The sequence below is a fragment of the Microcaecilia unicolor genome, chromosome 4 (genome assembly GCF_901765095.1).
Source record: "Microcaecilia unicolor chromosome 4, aMicUni1.1, whole genome shotgun sequence".
Taxonomy (NCBI): domain Eukaryota; kingdom Metazoa; phylum Chordata; class Amphibia; order Gymnophiona; family Siphonopidae; genus Microcaecilia; species Microcaecilia unicolor.
Window position 1 is genome coordinate 246,004,396 of NC_044034.1, and position 20,703 is coordinate 246,025,098.

Here is a 20,703-nt window from a genome sequence, read left to right on the forward strand (position 1 = left end):
TTATCCTGCATTTGCAGATTCAGCGCTGATCAAACAATTCCACAGCCCTCTTAAATTTAAGAGCATAACTTTTAGGCACCTATATTTGGTTGAAAACAAAGAACAAACTCAGGTAATTCTTATTTTCCTAAATTTAGCTCAGTTTTTTCCCCCTCTCTTTTGATATCGGGCCTGTGGAATAATTGCTTAATGGCTTACCCTGGGAGGACATATCCCGCAGGGATTCATTTTGGGTCCAGCACTGCTTTTACTAACCATTTAGAAGATGACACAGAAAGCACAAATGTAGATGACATCTTGTGGAAAGGAGCTGTAAGCACATGGAACAGGATGACACCAGAGGTTAAAAAGAAAAGAAAAATGTTGAACTAGGACAAATGCAGAACACAGCAATTAGGAAGAAAAATAAACAAATCTAAAAATGGGGAATGACAAGCTGGGGAGCAGTAACATAGAAAGGAACTTGATGGATTACAGTAGACAAGAAAATTAAAATGTCAGCAATAACATATGGTTACTTTAACAACAACAACAACAAAAAGCTAGCACTATACCGGAAGAACATTAACAGAAATTCACCAATTCTGCTTACCATCAGTGAGGGTTTGCTCACTATGGGGCTCTTTTACTAAGCCGTGTAAGCGTCTACGCATGCCCAACGCGCGCCAAAATGCAGATACCATCCGGTTACCGAGTGGCTCTTGCAGTAATTTCATTTTTGGTTCACGTCCAAAAAATAATTTTTTATTTTCAGACGTTCAAATTGGACGCACCCCAAGTGGCATTTGACATGCATAGGTCATTACCACACGGTTACTGTGCGAGACTTTACCGCTAGGTCAATGGCTGGCGGTAAGGTCTCAGACACAAAATGGGCACGCAGCAATTTTCATTTTGCCGCACGTTCATTTTCGGCAAAAATAAAAAAGGCATTTTTTGTAGGCGCGCTGAAAAATAATTCTGTGCACGCCCAAAACACGCTTCTACAGTACCGCAGGCAATTTTTCAGTGCACCTTAGTAAAAGGACCCCTATATGCTTGGCACTGGGACAAATACATCAACGAGAATGTTGAGAAACGAGAGGAAGTGGAGAAAAGAGCAACAAAAACCAAGAGGCCTATATAATATGATCTATGCGCTTAGGCTAAAAGAGTTGGGTTTATCAAGCCTGGAAGAGAGCAGATAAAATAGACAAGGAGGGGGTTATAGTGAGGATGGCAATCAGCTGTACTCCAAGTACACTCAGGAAATACATAAGAATGGACCTAGCAGGGACGATTTCGATTAGACAGTAGCAAGAACTTTCTAACTAAAGGGCAATTAAGCAATAGAATTAAAAAAAATATATTACCACGGGAAGCGGTAGATCTCACTCATTGAAGGTTTTGAAGAGCAGGTTAGACAAACATTTGTCTGGGATGATTAAAGGCACTGTGGAAAGCCCTGGAGACAGAATTAAAGCACTCCTTGGGTCCCTTCCAGTCTACAATTCTAAAGTAAATATTACTGCTGTATCAACGACATCCTCCGTTCCTGAATAACAGCATAGCTTTCAAAATTTATTTTCAAAAGAAGTTTAATAGGACTATTCACCTGACAATATCTATTAACAAAGTCGACGGCTTCAGATCTGCTTTCATGCCAGTAACATTTCACTGCTGCCCCAGCAGTTTTTGGCACTTGTACTAACGCAGTGGCCCAGGAATCTGCAGAACACTTCCCAATTCCCCAGAGAAGCTGATGCAGAGAAATGTAATGATAAAACAAGGAACAGCTGCAGCAGCATCTGTGAAAGTCCACTATTGCACATTCAAGCCGACCTGTGACTCTCTGCCCAACGCTACTAGGAATAGTAGCGACTTCTGTGTCCTGATGAAATTGTCAGCGGCAGGGTCACAGAGGAAAGGGAAGATACCTCCCAGTACAGGCTGTGAGACAGGAAAAGTCTATAGAGGAGAATCATTGAGGCTGACTGGCACAAGATCACACCAATGGTAATAATCTGAGGGAGAAAGAAAAAGAAATGTGAGAAAAGTGTTAAGGGTTTACACCGGGATTTCCCAAACTTGTCATGGACACCACAGCCAGTCACGCTTTCAAGACAGCCATAGTTAGCACCCATGAGAAACTTTCATATGCTGGTCTCTAGTCCATGAGGTTTTAAATCATGCTTATTTACTTTGGCCATCCTGAAAGCCCAACTGGGTTCACAAGACAAGTTTGGGAAGCCCTGGCCTTTACAAAGCATTGCACAAGAACAGTCATGAGGCTACAATACCCCCCAAGAGCTTGCAATCTAACCCCACCTTTTACAAAGCCACGTGGCAATGCCTACACAGCCCATTCACTTTGAATGGGCTGTGTTGGCATTACCGCACCAGCAGCCACTAGCGCATTTTTATAAAAAAAAAAGAGGGGTTAAGTTTGAACAAGAAAAGGTTTAAAGGGCTATTTTCAAAGTCCAAACCTAACCCTTAACCCTTAACAATAACACTTTGGATTTTCAAGAGCATTCGCATAAATTTTCTCAAACTTTTGTGTACACTACATAGTAATGCATGTGGGGTTCTTTTTGTTTTTGATGGGATCATTTAAAAATGGAAAATATGCACATACTTTCATTTTGAATGTACAAGTTGATAGGCAGTTTAAAAAATAACTTGTTTAAGGTCACACAGAGGATAACTATAACAGGATATCTAGGCTGGACACACAAGGGCATATGTTGTCCTTAATTTATAAAGGCAACATAAGCCGATTTGTGCCTTTATGGAACAGACCCTCTCCTCTAGACCAGTGTTCCCCAAGTCCGGTCCTGGAGTACCCCTTGCCAGTCAGGTTTTCAGGATATCCCCAATGAATATGCTGAAAGAGATTTGCATATAATGGAGGCAGAGTATGCAAATCAAGTTCATGCACAATCATTGTGGATATCCTGAAAAACCTGACTGGCAAGGGGTACTCCGGGTCCGGACTTGGGAAACACTGTTCTAGAAAGTAGGTACAGACATTTATACCTGTTCTAAGCCAGGTACAAATTACCTAAGATTGCATGAATATGTGCTTATAAGATACATGTATATTTTGCATCAGAACTCCACCTCCATCCAACCTTTGCTCAATCCACATAAAAGTATGCCCTACGTGTCAGTAGCATGCCCCCAGGCAATTTTACCTGTGGAAATAGACGTTAGTATACTGCCATTTTACCTGCAGAAAGGCTTAATAAAATAACCCCATGGTGTGCAGGAAATCAGTTTTTAGGTTCACTGCTCTGAGCCTCACCTGTTCATATACAGAGTATACAGGATACCCTCCAAGAACCAGTGAATTGTATAAAATCCACTAAGAATAAGAAATATTTGAAAAAAACAAACAAACATTAAAAATGTTACAATTAATAATTATTTTTTAGAAGAGTATTTCAGGTCCAAGGTTGAATCCCTGGAAAATGTAACCAAAACTTAAAACCTACAAGTCCTTCATTTCCCACGTTTTAACAACTGTGACGCCGAAGGATTTCTTAGGTACTTGAAGGAAGTTTTTAAAACTTCACCCAATTTGATTCTCCCCATTACTAAAGTTTACTATCTTCTCTCTCAAAACAGAATAAAATTTGGGGATTTCAATTAGAGCCAATCCAAGCAAGTGAACCATTGGAGCCTTTAGATGTTTCCACTTTTTTCGAGACCTCAACTCTGATTTAGTTCAACCTGTAACTCTATTAGTATCTTTTGCATTGTCTTCCGATAAAGACTGGATATTACTCCTTAGAAATCATGATAAAATATTTCTTGATTAGAAGTTATCTGTTTCCTCATGTTTATAAAGAAACTCAGAGGAAAAGGAGACAATTTCTGCTATGACCTGCTGTTCTATAATTGGAAACATTGTTCATTTTGAAGTTCCCATGTTAATTGTATTGTAAAATTTAGGTCGCATAAATATGTATTCTTTGATTCGATACTACTGACAGCATTTATAGCCTCTAGGGGGTTATGGAGGGGGAGAAAAGGGCTTTGTCCCCTCTGCTTACAGCCTAGAGTGCTTTTGAATTAGTTGTCTCCCCTTTAAAGGCTCACTTCCAGCTGCTTTTTCTGATAGTGATAAAATTTCCTGTTACTTTCAAACTCGGGAAAACCCTATTTTGTGGGCTTTAGTTTAGTAAATATTGTTTAATTATGGAGATAATTATAATCTCTTTTCCTTAAAAATGATTGCTTATTTCTATACAAATGTTTTACTTGGTTGGAGTGTATATATACAGAAACTGGCGGAAAACGTATAAATGCTGAAAATCAGCCCTAAGTCAGGTTATCACTACATGACATACTTTTCTTTGCAGCAACAAAAATCAAGATGACCAATTTATACATAAATCAGCTCATAATAGTAAGAAACTAAATCAAAGTTTATTTGAAGTATTTACTCCATCTCTCTACTTCTAACTCCATTCCTTCAAGTTCCTGTCATTATACATTATTTTGTTGTTTTTGAGAAGTATAGTGAGGGGGTGCGATTTAACCACATACTGCAACATGATTAGCTCCCAAAAAGCTAGCCTGGCAGTGAACATCAAATATATAATTTTCTTATTAATGCTAAAATTGGAATTGTGACTCCATATATCATGTGTTTTGTTGAAATTTTTAGTCTGCCTGCCTCTTGGAATGCTGACCTGAAATGTCCATTCTTGACCAATGTATAATCACAGAAACTTAAAAACAAAGTGTTGCATAGAGACATACAGATACATAAAATTTCAATGGTCACATTCCAGATTTGACTTTATAGTCATCTAGTGACACCTTGTGGGCCAGTGCAGGACTGTAGCTTGTATTCTTAAGCAGTACTGTTTACAAAAGGTATGTCAAACTGCGGTCCTCAATAGCCGCAGTGTGACCAGTCTGTCTTTCAGAATATCCATAATCAATATATATGAAACATTTACTTGAAGCTAAGGCAGTTTAGGCAAATCTCTCGGCATGTATTCAGCAGAACTTCTCATCTGTAAAGGGGGGGAAGGGGAGGGATTTGATATACCGCCTTTTGTGGTACAGTCAAAGCAGTTTACATATTACATACAAGTACTTTTTTTGTCTCTAGTGGGTTCATAGTTCAAATTTTTATTTTTTTTTTATAATGTCTTCCAAAGACAGCTGGATATTAGTCCTTATGAATGGGTAACATCTGATGGGTGCCAGAGTCAGAAAAAAATGTAAATAAAGCTCTCCAAACTGGTAGAATTTTCTAGCAGGATGAACCACAGTCCTCCTGTATTTATTTATTAGGATTTATTTACCACCTTTTTGAAGGAATTCACTCAAGGCGGTGTACAGTGTTTGCATTGCTGTGTAGCTCACTATACAACATGCACCCCCCCCCCCCCCAGAGTCCATTTCACAGCCCTCGTATCCAGCCACCCCCACCGCTACTGTGAGTAGAGAAAAGGCCCCGTAAAGCTCTACTGGGTCATGTATTCCTGTGTGGTCACTGACTCAAATGCACACGAATGTAAATGCTGGTCAACTTGCCTCTCCCCATGTGTGCGTGCGTGACCACACAGGCACACATGACCCAGCATAGCTTCGCGGAGCCTTTTCTCTACCTTCAGTAGCGGCAAAACCTCCCAATGGTGCAACTCTGCTCCAGCTCAGCCCCGTAAATATGAGCTTACCCCCTTGGTGCGTTCTTTTCCTTTTATATACAGAGGACTATTTCCTTTAGGATCAAGTGGGATGGGGAGAATTAATAGTAACACAGAAACAGAGAAACTCATTGCAGGTAAAGACCATAAGATCACATCCATTAGGTGATCAAACATTGTTTTCTGTTTTGGTGTTTGAAGTAAGTCCATATTTCATTCTTATTTAACAGTTTTAAGTTCTTGTCCTTGACTATTACATTGGATTTTTCCAACCACAACACAAGATATTAGAGACCCTGCCCAGCACATTCTTTTCCTTTTTTATCAAGACAACTATTAAGGATAAAAATAAATTTCCTTTAGGCTCATGTGGGATGGGGATGATTAATAGAAACACAGAAGCAGAGTCTCATTTAGAGTTTTTATAACTTAACAAGATGAAATAAAGTGATTTTTTAAAAATATATCCTTGCAGAATCAAAATTAGTATTTAAAATTACACGTGTAAGCCTAAAAATCTGTTGGTGGCGCCCGGAAATCTCTCGTGCCCACTTTGCAGCCCTTTATAAGAAAAAAAGATTGGAGACCACTGTATAGGAGAAGCCAATTCCTACAGCAGATAAGAATTTAGTGGGTTTAGGGATCCTTTTACTAAGGCGCGCTAACATATTTAGCATGTGCTAAATTATAAGACGCCCATAAGAATATAATAGGTGTTTTAGCATTTAGCACACCTTAATAAAAGGACCCCTTCTAAAGGTTACTAGTCTGCTGCTCTCTGAGAATCTGTTACAGGTAAGAAACTTTGCTTTCTCAGAGGACAAGCAAGATATACAGCCCTTTAACAAAATGTAACGTAATATGGTATTTGTATTCTGCCAACTCTCAATAAAATTCAAGCGGATTACAAACTGCAGAAAAATGTTTTCTACAAACATAGAAAATAGATACTGAAAATGTTAAAATATTTTCTAAACAGATAGGTCTTCAAGTGTTTCTGGAACAGATAGGATACTGATAAAGTCTACTTGTTTTCAATCTGTAGAAATTTGGAAGTCTTTGCACAGAAATGCAAGAACTTTGAATACTTACTCTTATAGCGAACACCTAATACTGAGAGGAAATAGAGTAGGCGGGAAGCACCGACACACGAGAAACTCTATTACCACTGGGGAAAGAGAATAAATTAACTAAATACTCTGGGGATGATCCATTGATGATTTTGAAAACCAGGCATGCCAGTTTAAAAAAAAAATACACGAGCCTGAAAAGGCAACCAATGTAATTGCATCAAGGAAATTATGGCCCTATTAAATTTCTTCAAACAGAAAAATCTAATTTTGCTGCTATTTTGGAGAGTCTTGAGTTTATATTCTACTGTTAAAAACTTCAACTGAAATTATTACATTAATCTAGATGTGATAAAATAAGATCCTGAAAATAAATATGGAGAAGTTGTCAAGAGACAAAAAAAATTTTTTTTTTACAACATTGTGTACCTGAAATTCAAAAAGTGTGCTGTCTAAAATCTTAGAAGTTTGTTCTACCTTCCCAGACAGGCCATCGGGCCATGACAGTTCTTCAAGGACAGATAAAGCAGGATGACAAACCAAAGAAGCTTGGTCTTATCCATGTTAAGATGAGAACCATGGATCCTGCTATTGCATTCAATCAATCACACTAATTCAACCAGATACTTGTGATGTGGTAACTGCCAGATTCATCTACAGGTATTGAGTAGCATACCATTAGAATATGAATAAAACTTTGTCCCAAAATAACTGAAGCCATGATCAAATAAAGTGGTATAGGAGAAAACGGGGAACCCTGAAGAACCCTGCTTTGAGTGTCGTCCAATTGTCTGATAGCATTTTATTTGTTTTAATTTTGTAATATTTATTATGTAAAAACCCATTGTAATACATGACTTGAAATTCCAAAAGAACATAAATTAAAACAGCAGAATATCACAATCCACTGTGTTGAATGCCACTGTTAAATCAAACTGCAGTTAAGATCAAATCCTTACCTCTAGAAAAGATTTCTGGTGCCCTACACGAGAGCAAACAATAAGGATTCCATACTATAAAATGATCTAAGTCCAAATTGTAAAGGACTTAGGCAATTATGGTAATTTAAGAAATCAGACAGTAGTTCTGCATCAATAGCCTCCATCATCTTAGCCAGGAAGGGGATGCTAGTCACTGGTCTAAAAGTTAGAAGGTAAGTTTGGATCTAAATTGGCTTTTTTTGAAAACTGGTGTCAAGACTATACCACCCAAAGTTTTAAGGAAATTGCCTAATTTTCAAAAGACTATTCTGAAAAGAAGTAAGCCATTCAATAACTTCTACGGAAGGAGTAGACATTAAATAAGATGGACAAATGTCCAGCAAACAAGGAGGAATCAGATAACTTTCTTAGCAACATCGTAATTTACATGATTCACGTGTAGGAAAAGAGCTCCATATTCTACCTGCTGGGTGGTTATACTGGAATAGTTATCTGTCAAAGAAGAATCAAGTAAAGCCTCTGACCTAGGAACTAAAAGTCCTCTGATCCCATATCAGAAAAATAGTGGGCTAGCATGTCAACTGAAGAATAGAAATCTTGATCATTCAGTCATTCATTCAAGTATTGTCATACCTTGGTAGATGTCAAACTCCTTACTATGCCAAAAGCTGCTTCTGATCTGAAGTAGATTGTATTTGAGAGGCATAACATTTTTCTTAGCAGCACAGATGGCTAATTTATACTGTTTGATAGAGAGTTTCCATTGAAACTTTTTATCGGGGTCACAAGATCGCTGCAAATGATGTTCTAATCGGTGACAAGAATTTTTCAATTTAGATAACTCATGAGTGTATCAAGGAGCACTTTGGTTTTTTTTTTTTGTTTAAATGTTTTTATTGGTGAAAAGTGTCTCAAATAGAAAAGAGCAATACAAACACAACTTCTATACAATTCACCAAACTGTGCATTTTATGTATCCCCTCTAATACCCCTCCTCCCCCTCTATCCCCCCGGTTACCCCCCTTATTATCTACCTACTTCACCGTAGTCTTTGATATCAGCAGGATATAGGTCAATAGCCTCTATCTTAGGGTCGGATACTTCTTCACTAGGCAAATCTCCCCCCCCTATCAACATCTTCTCCCCCACACAATCCATCCAAAGTAATTTGTATCCCCTCACTAACAATATGTTCCACAATGGTTCTTAATTTACACGTCTAAGAAGTAATTTAACATATAGCAATGTCCCACATTCCTCCCCCCTCCCCCCCCAATCTTTCCACCCCCCCCCCCCCCCCCCCGCCACACCATCTAGCTTACGCGTTCAAGATTCTGCTACGCGCTACCACAGTCAATGAATCCCAGAAGGGAGACCAGGCTTGACAGAATAGGTCACCCCGAGGCGAGGACAAGTCTTCCACTCCTCTGCGCTCCAATGCACAGAGAGAGATCATGTTGGATCGCCATTGCTGTAATGATGGAGGTTCTGCAATTATCCACTGCTGGAGAATCAATTTCTTGCCCATCAGAATTGACCATTTTAAAAAGCATTTGAGACCCCTGGGCAAATATGGGGACACCCAGAACACCTCAAAGAGCTGAGATGGAGCGGGCCTCCAGGTAACCCCCCACAGACTGGACACATGCTGACATACTTGCTGCCAAAAGCCAAGGATCCGCGGGCAGGTCCAAAACATGTGGCCCAAACCAGCCAGGGGTTGGGCACACTTCGCACATACATCATCCATCCGCATGGAGGCCCTAAAGGCTCTGTGAGGAGATATGTACATCCGCATAAAAAATTTGTATTGGATCTCTTGCAACGTCACATTTTCCACCTGTCTCTGCATCCCCAAGAGACAAATCTTCAGACTATCACTCTGGAGACCCACCGCCAATTCTTTGTTCCAGAGGTTAGCTAAATTATCATAGTCCACCTCACCCAACTGCTCCCGTAAAGTAGCATGATAATACTTAAGTGGGACTCTTAAATGCGCATCTAACCCTAGTATGGTAACTAGCGTTTCCCATACCTGTGGTGTTAATGTAGTAGGCGGAAGAGACCTTATGTAATGGCGTAGCTGAAACATAGACAGGAAGTGGAAACCCTCCACCCCATATTCCACCCGTAGTTCATCCTCTGATTTAAGTGCACCACTTTCGCATAACTGGTGTAAATATTGTAAGTTCCTAGTTGCCCAAGTACCAAAGCCCACCGATGTAGATCCCGGGGGAAAATCCCTATTACCCTGGATTGGCAACAGTGGGGAAGATTCTGCAGATAAGCCATAAAAACGACAGATCCACCGCCATGCTTTCCTCACAGGCAATAACGGTGCAAATGCCCGGGGCGTAGACACCTTCCCCGGCACCACGTGTAACCAAGCACTAAAATGGGATGGGGCAAACAGTCCCACCTCCGCCCTGGTACATGTGAAGTAAGAAGATCCCCGGAGCCAATCTGTAAGATGGCGCATGTTGCGTGCTATCAAAAAAAGCTTTACATTCAGCAATCCCATTCTCCCCCTGCGCGCGGCAGGAACAGCTGTGAGGCTCTCAATCGTGGTTTTTTGCCCTGCCATATAAAACGTGTCACCCAATTTTCATCTCTTTGTTTAAGAAAGATAGGAATCATTTGGTCCACTTAGGCACCAGTATCATATTGTAAAGGGCAATTCTACCTAAGAGGGACAGCGGGAGCAAATGCCAACTCTGTAAGGTATGGCGTGTGCATATTCGTAGGGGTTCTACATTCACCTCATTCAGGCTGGTCAAGTCTGCTGGGATCAACACTCCCAGATATTTTATGGGGCCCATGGACCACAAGAGGGGGAACTCTCCCTCCCAAGTCTCCCTAATCGAACTCTGCACAGGAAAGGCCACAGACTTCTGTAAGTTAAGAGTAAACCCGGAAAAATAACCAGATTCTCTTATGGTATCCAGAAGGTGATCGAGCAACTGGCGAGGGTTTGTCAAGGTCAGCAGAACATCATCTGCGAATGCTAGGGTCTTAACCACGAACGTGGGAGTCTCAATCCCCGAGATTTCAGGATCTTTTTGAATAGTGAGCAACAAAGGCTCTAAATAGAGCAGGAACAGCAAGGGGGAAAGTGGGCACCCCTGCCGTGTCCCCATGGCTATCTGGAATGAAGACGAGCGGAGACCATTTATTAATAGGGAGGCCCTTGGCTGAGAATACAATGCTGTAATCGCATGCCCAAACCAACCCTTTAGGCCCACATAATCTAAAACCCCAAACAGGTAGTCCCAACTGACCTTGTCAAACGCCTTTTCGGCATCCAGACTCACCAACAACAGAGGTTCCTCTAGGAGGCGGCTATGGGCAATGGCCATACAGACTTTATGCACATTCAAAGATGAATGTCTACCCCGAACAAACCCCACCTGTCCCTCCCCAATCAAGGTGGTTATATGGGGACGCAGCTGCTCTGCTAACACCCTAGCTAGTATCTTTAAATCCACATTAAAAAGGAAGATGGGTCGATAGGACTCTGGATACTCTGGATTCTTACCCGGCTTTGGAATGAGTGTGATCCAGGCTTCATTGATGCCCTATGGAAACCTGCCCTCTGCAACTGAGGATTCAAAAAAAGAAATCAAAGCACCACATATCTGGGGCAGCATACACTGGTAATACTCTGCGGTAAAGACATCCGGGCCTGGGGCAGTACGTCTTTTTAACGTGTTAACCACCCTCTGTATTTCCTTAGCTGTCAAGGGGGAGTTTAACTGCCCTACCACCTCTGCTGATAATCGTAGGATGCCCGAATCTTCCAAGTAACCTACTAATGAGGGGCCACTCTGAGTGTCTGGTTTATCATATAAAGAGGCATAAAAATTGTGTAAGATCTGCACAATACCCGCGGACTGGATCTCTCTTGTGCCGTCCGGCTTCACCAAAGAAGTGATGAATCTGTTCCCCCCCCCCCCCCCCCCCCAAGTCTTTGCTACTCTGGCCAGCAGTTTCCCTGATCTACTGCCAAATCTATGAAAGGTGTAAGCGCGATGAAAGAGCTGTTTCTTGGTTCGTTCATGTATTAGCGAGTTTAGTGCCGCAAGCGTCGACACCATCTCCGCTCTAAGTCCCGGGCTAGGTGTCGTATTTCCGGTTTGCTATCTTAAATTTATGTTCCAACTGGACTATGCCTTGTACTAGACGCTTTGCCCGCGCACACATGTAGGAAATGATCTCCCCTCTCATGACTGCTTTTGCAGTTTCCCAGTATAGAAGAGCCTCCTTCTCATGGCACTCATTTGCCTCTGCAAACCATAGCCATTTCTGTCCGGAGCACTTTGTTTTTAAATCAGATTTATTTTTCAGAGTCAGAGGAGCCAAATCATCCATTACTGTGGCAGATGGCCGCCACTGGATTTGGTCACAAAGAGAGGCACTCGGCGTAATTCTATATACTGCATGGAAATTTAAGCCTATTCTATAAAATTTATGGTGGAATTTTCAGGTGCCATATATAGAATCTAGCCACCTTTTTTTCCAGGCCCCTTCCTTGCACCCACACACCATTCACCTTTTTTTCTAGCCCCTCCTCTCTGCACCCACACACCATCCATATTTTCCCAGCCCCTGTCTTTGCACCCACACTCCATCTACCTTTTTTCCCAGCCCCCCCCCCCCCTGCACCCACACACCATTCATATTTTTCTAGCCCCTCTCCTTGCACCCACACTCCATTCACCTTATTTCTAGGCCCCTCCTGAACACATACAATCCATCTTTTTTCTAGTTCCCTCCCTGCATCCACTCCATCCACTTCTTTTTTTCCCTAGCCCCCTCCCTGCATCCACCTTTTCTCTAGGCCCATCCTGCACACACACACTATCCATCATTTTTCCAGTCCCACTGCACTCACACTCCAGCTCCTCTCCCTGCACCCACAATCCAGCCACCTTTTTCCCAGGCCTCTCCTGTGCACACACACAATCCATCTTTTTCCAGCTCCCCTCTCTATACCTATACTATAGCCCCTCTCCCTGCCCACACTCCAGCCCTCTATCATTCCTCATCCGAGACTCATAACATCAAACACTGCTTTGGTGACAAACCATGGTTAACTACCACTGTGGAAGTCTTCCGAGTCCTCCCTTCAGTAAATCAGCACTGCACTTGCTCTCCGCCCGGGCTGATGCAGCAAGGCTCACACTGACACATGCACAGGCCAGTTGCATGTGGAGGTCGCCATACGCATGTGCCTGTAGATCGGGTGACCTTTGATGCTGCTGGCCCGTGCATGTAAGTGTGAGCCTCACTGTATCGGCCCAGGCGAAGAGTAAGTATGGCTGCACTGAATTACTGGAGGGAGGATGAGGCAGTACTTGGATGTTTTGGAAGACCCTGTATGTAGGTGGTCACTGAGAGGCTCGCACACTCCCACAGGCTGAACCCAGGCCAAATCATCACAGAGCCGGCTACAGCTTCTTGAGAGAGCACATAGCTGCAGAGCCAGGGAAGGGCAGGCAAGAGGGGATCCCTATGGGTTCCCTCTTGATCAAGGCACACTTGGGGAGCCGCCACAGCACAGTGGTTGAAAAACACTGAGCAAGAAGCATTTGAGAGATATAATCGGGTAAATTCAGTAAACATAACCAATGGGAACCAGATTTGTCTCTGCCAAAAAGGAGGTATGAGTATCATAGTTCCCCATTCTCTCAGGTTTTAGGAGGAAAGTAATATTCAATAGGATTATATTCTTTTGTAGTGAAACACTTTTCTTTAAACAGGACCTCAACAACGGTTGGTCTTGATCAATGCTAGAGGATCAATGACACTTTGATGTATATTCATCTTCAGTATCTGATGCAGTTTTATGGTCCCTAGGGATCAATTCCTCAAATACAAACATGATTGGGCCAGACTTGGCTAAATTGGAGAGCTGTTTCTTCTGCTTCTAACAGCCACAACCCCCCCCCCCCCCCCCCAAAAAAAAACAAAAAAAAACAAAAAACAGGTATCATCTATGGACAGGAAGCACAAGGCACAACAGGTTAGATAATTTATGAGCATATCCCTGGATGTATACAACTAGACTATCATACAGGAGAGAGGAGCCCACTCAGTGGGAGGTAACCACCACCACTGCTGCAAAAAGTGCCAATTTTGACAGGGATTTTGGGCTTGCTACATGTTAACACGGAGACATAAAATGAAGATGCCAGCATCACAATCTCTATCTGGGCAGGGGAGTCAGAGTGCCACCACTAGTACAAAACGAGCCACTGAGACAGTCAGCCAAATGACTAAAAAAGCAGCGACAACATGGAGAGTGAGATCAATGAAAAGCATCGCACCTCATGATACCTGCCTCTCCTGAATCTGCTAGTCTCCTGCTTGTGGTGGTTGCCATACTGCTGCCCTACAGCTGCTTCAGGAGAAAGAATGAGATTAGCAAGGTGGAGGACTGAGAGGTGAGGAGAATAAACAGACATGATAACTGAGAAGTGGTGAAAGAACAAGTGAAGGACAGCGTAAGTCTGGTTGGACGGGAAGAGTACTAGAAGGAGGTGAGAGATTTAATAGATAGGGAGAAAGAGGTGGAAGGCTGGGCACTGCAGAGGGGAAGAGACCAGAGCTTGAGAGCTGGAAGATAAAGGAAAAGGAATAAGGAGGGAAAAGGCTCAAGTAGGTCATAAAGGGAAAAAGGACAGGGTTGGGAAATGGCGACAAGGTGAGAAATGAGAATGAACAATGCTTTCATTAACAGCGCATTACCAAAGAAATAGAGAAAGAAAGAAAATGGAAAGAAATAAAATTTTAAATAAGAGAAACTTGAGAGCAATGGATGAAGAAAAGGAAAGGAGCACAAAAAGAAAAACAATGAAAACCAGGAATGTATTTACAAATTTATAGCCTGCTCAATCTACCATTCTTGGTGGGTAACAACTAAATATACATACTGATGCAATGAAGTTAGAAGACAAAGGACAGCAGGGAATAGCCCAATAGGGAAAAACCAAGAACCACTGTCGGAAAAGGCTACAGAATCAGCTGGAAATTTTGAATTTCTGAACCTGTGGATACACAAAACATGCCAAACACTTAAAATGATACAGTAATCAAGAAAGACCAAGAATTGCTGGCATAAAGCGGCTTATAAAAGTCTTCATATCCTTGTACATATTTTACATTCTATGGTTTATTTGGGCCACATGTCCAAAGTTTAAGGAATCTGACAAAGCAGACAACTGTCAAGGACCTGATATACCGCCTTTCTATGGTACAACCAAAGCGGTTCACATATTCTGTGCAGGTGAAGATGAAACCTACTTTAGAAGAACTACAGAGATTTCTGGCTGAAACTAGGGAAAATGTTAACTGTACAACAATTTCAAGATTACTCTACAAATATGGCCTGTATGTGAGGATACAATCAAAACAAACAAAAAAAAATGTACCCTTCAAAAAAAAAAAAAAAACTCAACCTGAAAAATAGCAAAAAATATCATCAGCTACATATAACAGAGGTAGTCTTCAGAATAGTTCAGCCTTCACTTAAATTGCCATGATGGTAGCGTCATTTATGATGTGACAAGCTACCTAAGCAGCATTAATTGCTGATCACAATCAGCATCTCCCACCCGAGAAACTTGTGTCAAACATACTTGCAGTGCAAAAAAAAAGGTTCCCAAAAAAATTCACGCCAAATTACTGTACCACTACCAATCACACAGCAGTCTCTTCTTAATTGACACTGCCAAAATGTCATAGCTAGGCTAGTATTCTAAAAAGGAAAGTAGTCACCAACTTTTCTTTATATCATAGGCTTCAGATAAGCATTGGCTTACCCTCTTATTCTAGGCACCCTTATTTAAAAATTGCCCTTTATGTGCATATTCCAGCAAAGTCACAATGGGCATAGCACACTTGTGTTTCTTGGCAGACCATGGCTCATTTCTGGCATTCCACCACTGAATGGAACCCAAGGAGTGCTCCAACTGACCAGATTAAAGCTAGAGGACTAGAACAGAACAAGTGTTTGACTGGAGGTTGTGAGAGTCTATGGCCATCCTCTGTGGATACCAAACGTGTGTTGCATACTCAGTGCACCACAGCCACCAAAGACTGTAAGAGCAACAGGGGCTGATCTTGGAGCTTCCAGTGGAGAGGTATTTATGATACCACCTAGTATCAGGCATGAGTGCAACAAACCCCTTCTGTATATTTCCGTAGGGGTTCCCGCCATGGTAGCAAGGACTGCTATCACACTTTACACAGACATGTCTGCTCAATACAGGCCTTTTATTTCAAAACCAGGACAAGATGGGGGGGGGGGGGGGGAGCAGAAAATGTGCAGTACACTAAAACAGACCAAAAGCAGATCAGACAAATCCAGAATTATATCGTAAGTACAGTATTTACAAGTAACAAAATATATGAACTCAAACTATTACAGTACAATTCATTAGAAGCTTGTCAAAGTCACACAAACTTGTAAAATGTTAGATTTTTATGCAAAGCATTAGAATATACAATGCTTTTTTTCAGAATTGGGGGCGAACAGATTTTTTTCCCCAATTCCAACTGTTAAGCACACAACATAACATTGACAATGTGAAAAATCGAGGAGTTCCCAGATTAAATATCCAATATCTTAAATCAGGGCTTGACAAAGCCCAGCCGCCAGGTCGTCTAGAAATTGCACCCTAGTGCCCAGGATTTCATAAGAAAAATATTTTCTCTCTCCTTTTACACCTACCTCAAACCGCTTCTCTCAGCTCAGCATAGCGATCGGGATCTCCATATACTTAAGCCCAGTGGTGCAGGAAGTTCTGGAAGTCTTGTAGGACTTGAAATCATGAGACTTCCCGAAATTCTTGCACAGTGGCCACAAGCATCAGGAGAATCAGATTGCTGCGCAGAGCCAAGAGACGTAGTTTCTGAGGCAAGAGCTGGTGGCTGCCATGAGCCAGAGAGGAACAGGTAACGGCTGGGGGTGGGAGAGGGATAGGGGAAAGAGAGACAGATTGGGTGAAGTCTGTATGTGTGTATGTGGTGGGGGAGGGGGGCTATGAAAAAGAAAAAGAAAAAACAGAGACTGACAGAAGGCTGGGAGAGAAGCTGATGGTGACCCAGTCTATGGTGAAAGGAAGAGCTAATTGCCTCTTTCCTTCACCTATCTAGAAGGTGCCATCACACAGCTTACAGCATGATTTCGGAAGGAAGATGACTGTTCTGCAATGATTAGAAGAGGCACCTTAAGGAACTGATTTACTAAAGTTTCTTTGCCCACGGACACAAACTATTGGGAGGTGGGAGGGAAGGGGAATGAAACATGTCAATTTCTAAAAGAGCTACTGCTAATCTGGGAGGGGGATTCCAATCCTCCCCTCCCCAACTTCACTGGAGACAATGTTGGAAAGGTGGGGAAGAAGAATCAAGAAAGGTCAGAAGCTGGCTTCTAGATTTAATGAAAAATTGTAGAGGCCTGCCTTAAATGACTCTCCTTGCATTTTATTGAGAGTAAGCTAGAAAGAAAGAGAAGCCATTTTACAAACCTATGTGTGTAGGTGCCACCACATAGCTGGTGAAGCAAATTTTTTGACTTGTCCTAACCTCGCCCACAGCATATCACTTTCAAATACCTGTATCCCAACCATCTCAATGTGTAAATAGTGGCTTTCGGAAATCACCATTTACAAGTGCAGATAATCTACACGTGTAAATGCTACTATATACATAAGGAGAGGCTTTTAAAATTAAATCTAAAGTGTCTGTTTGAAGCCTTTAATTTGGAAAAGGCTGAATATTCCAGGTCAAGAAGACCTACCTCGGGATGAAAAGGTATCCACCTGCAAAGTTTGGTTGCCTTTACTGAAATAGTATACAAATACACAAGGAACAAAAAATGCTTTTGAAAATATATACAGATAACCATTTAAAACGTACCTTCTCTCTTTGATACTCTCTAAATATTAACGAAACCAATGCTAATGCAGGATGACAAAGGAACCACAAGCAGCAACCCTGAAATAAGAAAAAGCACATCACATCTCTTTTGATGTTCCTCTATAATTTAATCAAATTTTTTACTGATAGAATAATGCATCTTATAAATATATAACCATTTTACAAGATCAACTATAGCCCTGCTGTACCTAAGTCACAGAAACTACAGGCTGTCTTTAAAAAGCCTAGCTTCTTCTCCTTGAGCTAACTGGAGTTGGGAATGCAGCAATTAACAACCCTGCAAAGAGAGGGAATCAGGTTCCTGAATAATCTATGGACCATGGTCAATGACCATTGTTGCAATGGTTGCGTGAGATTTGGGGGGGGGGGGGGGGGGAGAAAATTGTTCTGAATGAGCAGAAAAACTGCAGGGCTAAAAACAAGCAAAAAACAAACAAACAATACTGTGAGTTCCAGGGTGTAACAGTATGGCGTAAAATGTGCTCTGCAGCTGTGCACCATAAGAAATTATATATCTAGCATAGGCTTTGGCATCTTGTTACAACTCACTCACACATGGCCATAGATGTCACACAAATTAACAATAAGTAGCTTTTAACTCAATTTTCCACCTCCCTTTCTCAATTTCATTCATTTTAAAACACCAAACGAACAAGAGAACTGATTTACTTCTACTCGTTCTACACCACTCAGGATTTTATATACCTCAATCATATCTCTCCTCATCCGTCTCTTTTCCAAGCTGAAGAGCGCTAGCCTCTTAGCCTTTCCTCGTTCGAGTGGAGTTCCATCCCCTTTATCATTTTGGTCGCTCTTCTTTGAGCCTTTTCTAATTCCTCTGTATCTTTTTTGAGATACGGAGACCAGAAAGGAACAGTGGACTTTGGTCCTGGGGAACTGAGTTCAATTCCCACTTCAGGCACAGGCAGCTCCTTGTGACTCTGGGCAAGTCACTTAACCCTCCATTGCCCCATGTAAGCCGCATTGAGCCTGCCTTGAGTGGGAAAGCGCGGGGTACAAATGTAACAAAAAAACAAAACAAAAAAAAATACTCAAGGTGCGGTCGCACCACGGAGCGATAAAAAAGCATTATGTTTATTTTCGGTCTTATTCACCATCCCTTTCCTAATAATTCCTACCATCCTGTTTGCTTTTTTGGCCACTGCCGCACACTGTGCAGAAAAATCATAGCTTAAGTGGCCTATCAGTAGAGGAGGTAGAGCCAGTAGTCAGAGATTTCCGGCATGCTTAGAAAGTATAACAGATAAGGAGAGTAATAGTGGAGGAAGAGAGCTGGTTTTGGGCTACATATGACAATTTATATGCTCATCTACCTCAAGTGAAAGAACCTCAACTGGGCAGACTAGATGGGTCAATTTATTTATCAACTATTTACTATGGGCTCATTTTACTAAGGTGCATTAATGGATTTAGCATGCGCTAATGATTAGCAAATGCTAAATAAGACACCCATAGAAATATAATGGGAGTCTTAGCATTTAGTGCACACAGGGGGTCTTTCACTAAGGCGCGCTCACATTTTTAGAGCGCGCTAAAATTGGACACACGTTAAACGTTACAGACACCCATAGGAATGCATTAGTGTCTCTGGGTGCAGACCCAATTTTAGTGTGCGCTAAAAACTTGAGCGCGCCTTAGTAAAAAAAAAAAAAACAACCCACTAATTGTTAGCACGTGCTAAATCTGTTAGGATGCCTTAGTAAAATGACCCCTATGTTTGTTATATTAAATACTACAATACAACAAAGCAAATGAACATTTTTAATTTGAGACTGCAAAGGATTAATATTCCAATAAGCAGAAATTAATATTATATACAGATATAATATTCCCCAAGCAAAACTGTACTTTGGCAAACATGATGTAGAACTCTCTTTTCAGTGTATTCCGCTCCACAGTGATCATCCGGAAAAGAGCACAGGCCAGTAACAGTGCCAGGAGGACCCTCCAGCCCACCAGCAGGTTTCCAGCTAAACTGCGGTGAAAATGGTAGCTGTGATGATCCGTGTCTTCCATCTGCTCCCACAGCAGCAAAATCACCTGGCAAAAAAACAACCAGCACGACATGATTAAAGGAAAATACTTAATTACAATTATCTTGAGCAGAACATCTAGAGAATTCTCTAAACGTGTCATACTACAGGCGCTGCTAGAGGCCTATCCTGGCCGAAATATAGCTCACTTGCATCCAAACTCTTTATAAATTACTCTCTGCTCAGTTTACACTTGTTTTATATTTGACTGAAAGGCACATTTATTTATAGAAAACGTGCACCAAGGGTGGGGCGGTGGAGTGCCCCAGGTGCAGGCAGCAAGGGGGTGTGCTGACTAGTCACACAGCTGTCGACTCTGCCGGTCCCCTGCACCCTCTGATGTCAAATTCCTGTTCTGGGGCAGGGGACCGGCAAAGCCGACAGAGTATGCAACTGCTCAGTGCACCCTCCTTGCTTGGAGGAGGAAGGGTGGGACACCCCAGGTGGCAACCAAGCTAGGTAGGCCACTAATCCAGGGACTACTCGTTTGTTTGGTCTCTGCATCCATTTCAAAGCTAAGTAGCTGGATATTACAATAAGTTATTGGTTGAAGTGAGCAGGATTTCGATAGAAGAATTTACACCTGCATTTTTCCAAGGCTTTTTTCTTCCCAAAATTAAAATATATTTGTCTTGCCTTTTAAAAGTACTTACCACAAATTTGGTGAATTGTACATTTTTAGTCAAATAGAGAAGTGCCATATGGCCCAACATCTACCATTCTGATACCTGCTGACTTATTTGATTTTATTCCACTACGGATACTAAATGGGTGATCCTCTTTTGATGAAGAAATATTCTTGTCCAAGTCAAATCCCAATCATATGCGCCCTCCCTGCCCATCTTCAAGTCCTTACTCAAAGCCCATCTCTTCTCCCTTGCTTTTGGCGCTTAACCGACCTTCCCCATCCATGATACCTACACTGACTACATAGCTTGTTACCTTTAGATTGTAAGCTCTCTTGAGCAGGGACCGTCCTTCCCCATGTTTTAACTTGTACAGCGCTGCGTAACCCTTGTAGCGCTATATAAATGCTAAGTAGTAGTAG

At 41.7% G+C, this 20,703-nt stretch overlaps 1 protein-coding gene across 1 annotated transcript in view; it reads right to left on the reverse strand.

Annotated features, from left to right (window-relative positions):
• Window positions 1-1,500: 1,500 nt before the first annotated feature.
• Window positions 1,501-20,703, reverse strand: part of GPR180 (G protein-coupled receptor 180) — a 75,778-nt gene continuing 56,575 nt past the window's right edge. The window contains exons 7-9 of the mRNA XM_030201379.1: window positions 19,471-19,662; window positions 17,581-17,658; window positions 1,501-2,003 (exon numbers count right to left, since the gene is read on the reverse strand). Of these exons, the coding sequence (XP_030057239.1) occupies window positions 1,845-2,003; window positions 17,581-17,658; window positions 19,471-19,662 (429 nt within the window). The 3' untranslated portion in view covers window positions 1,501-1,844. The remainder of the gene's footprint in view (window positions 2,004-17,580; window positions 17,659-19,470; window positions 19,663-20,703) is intronic.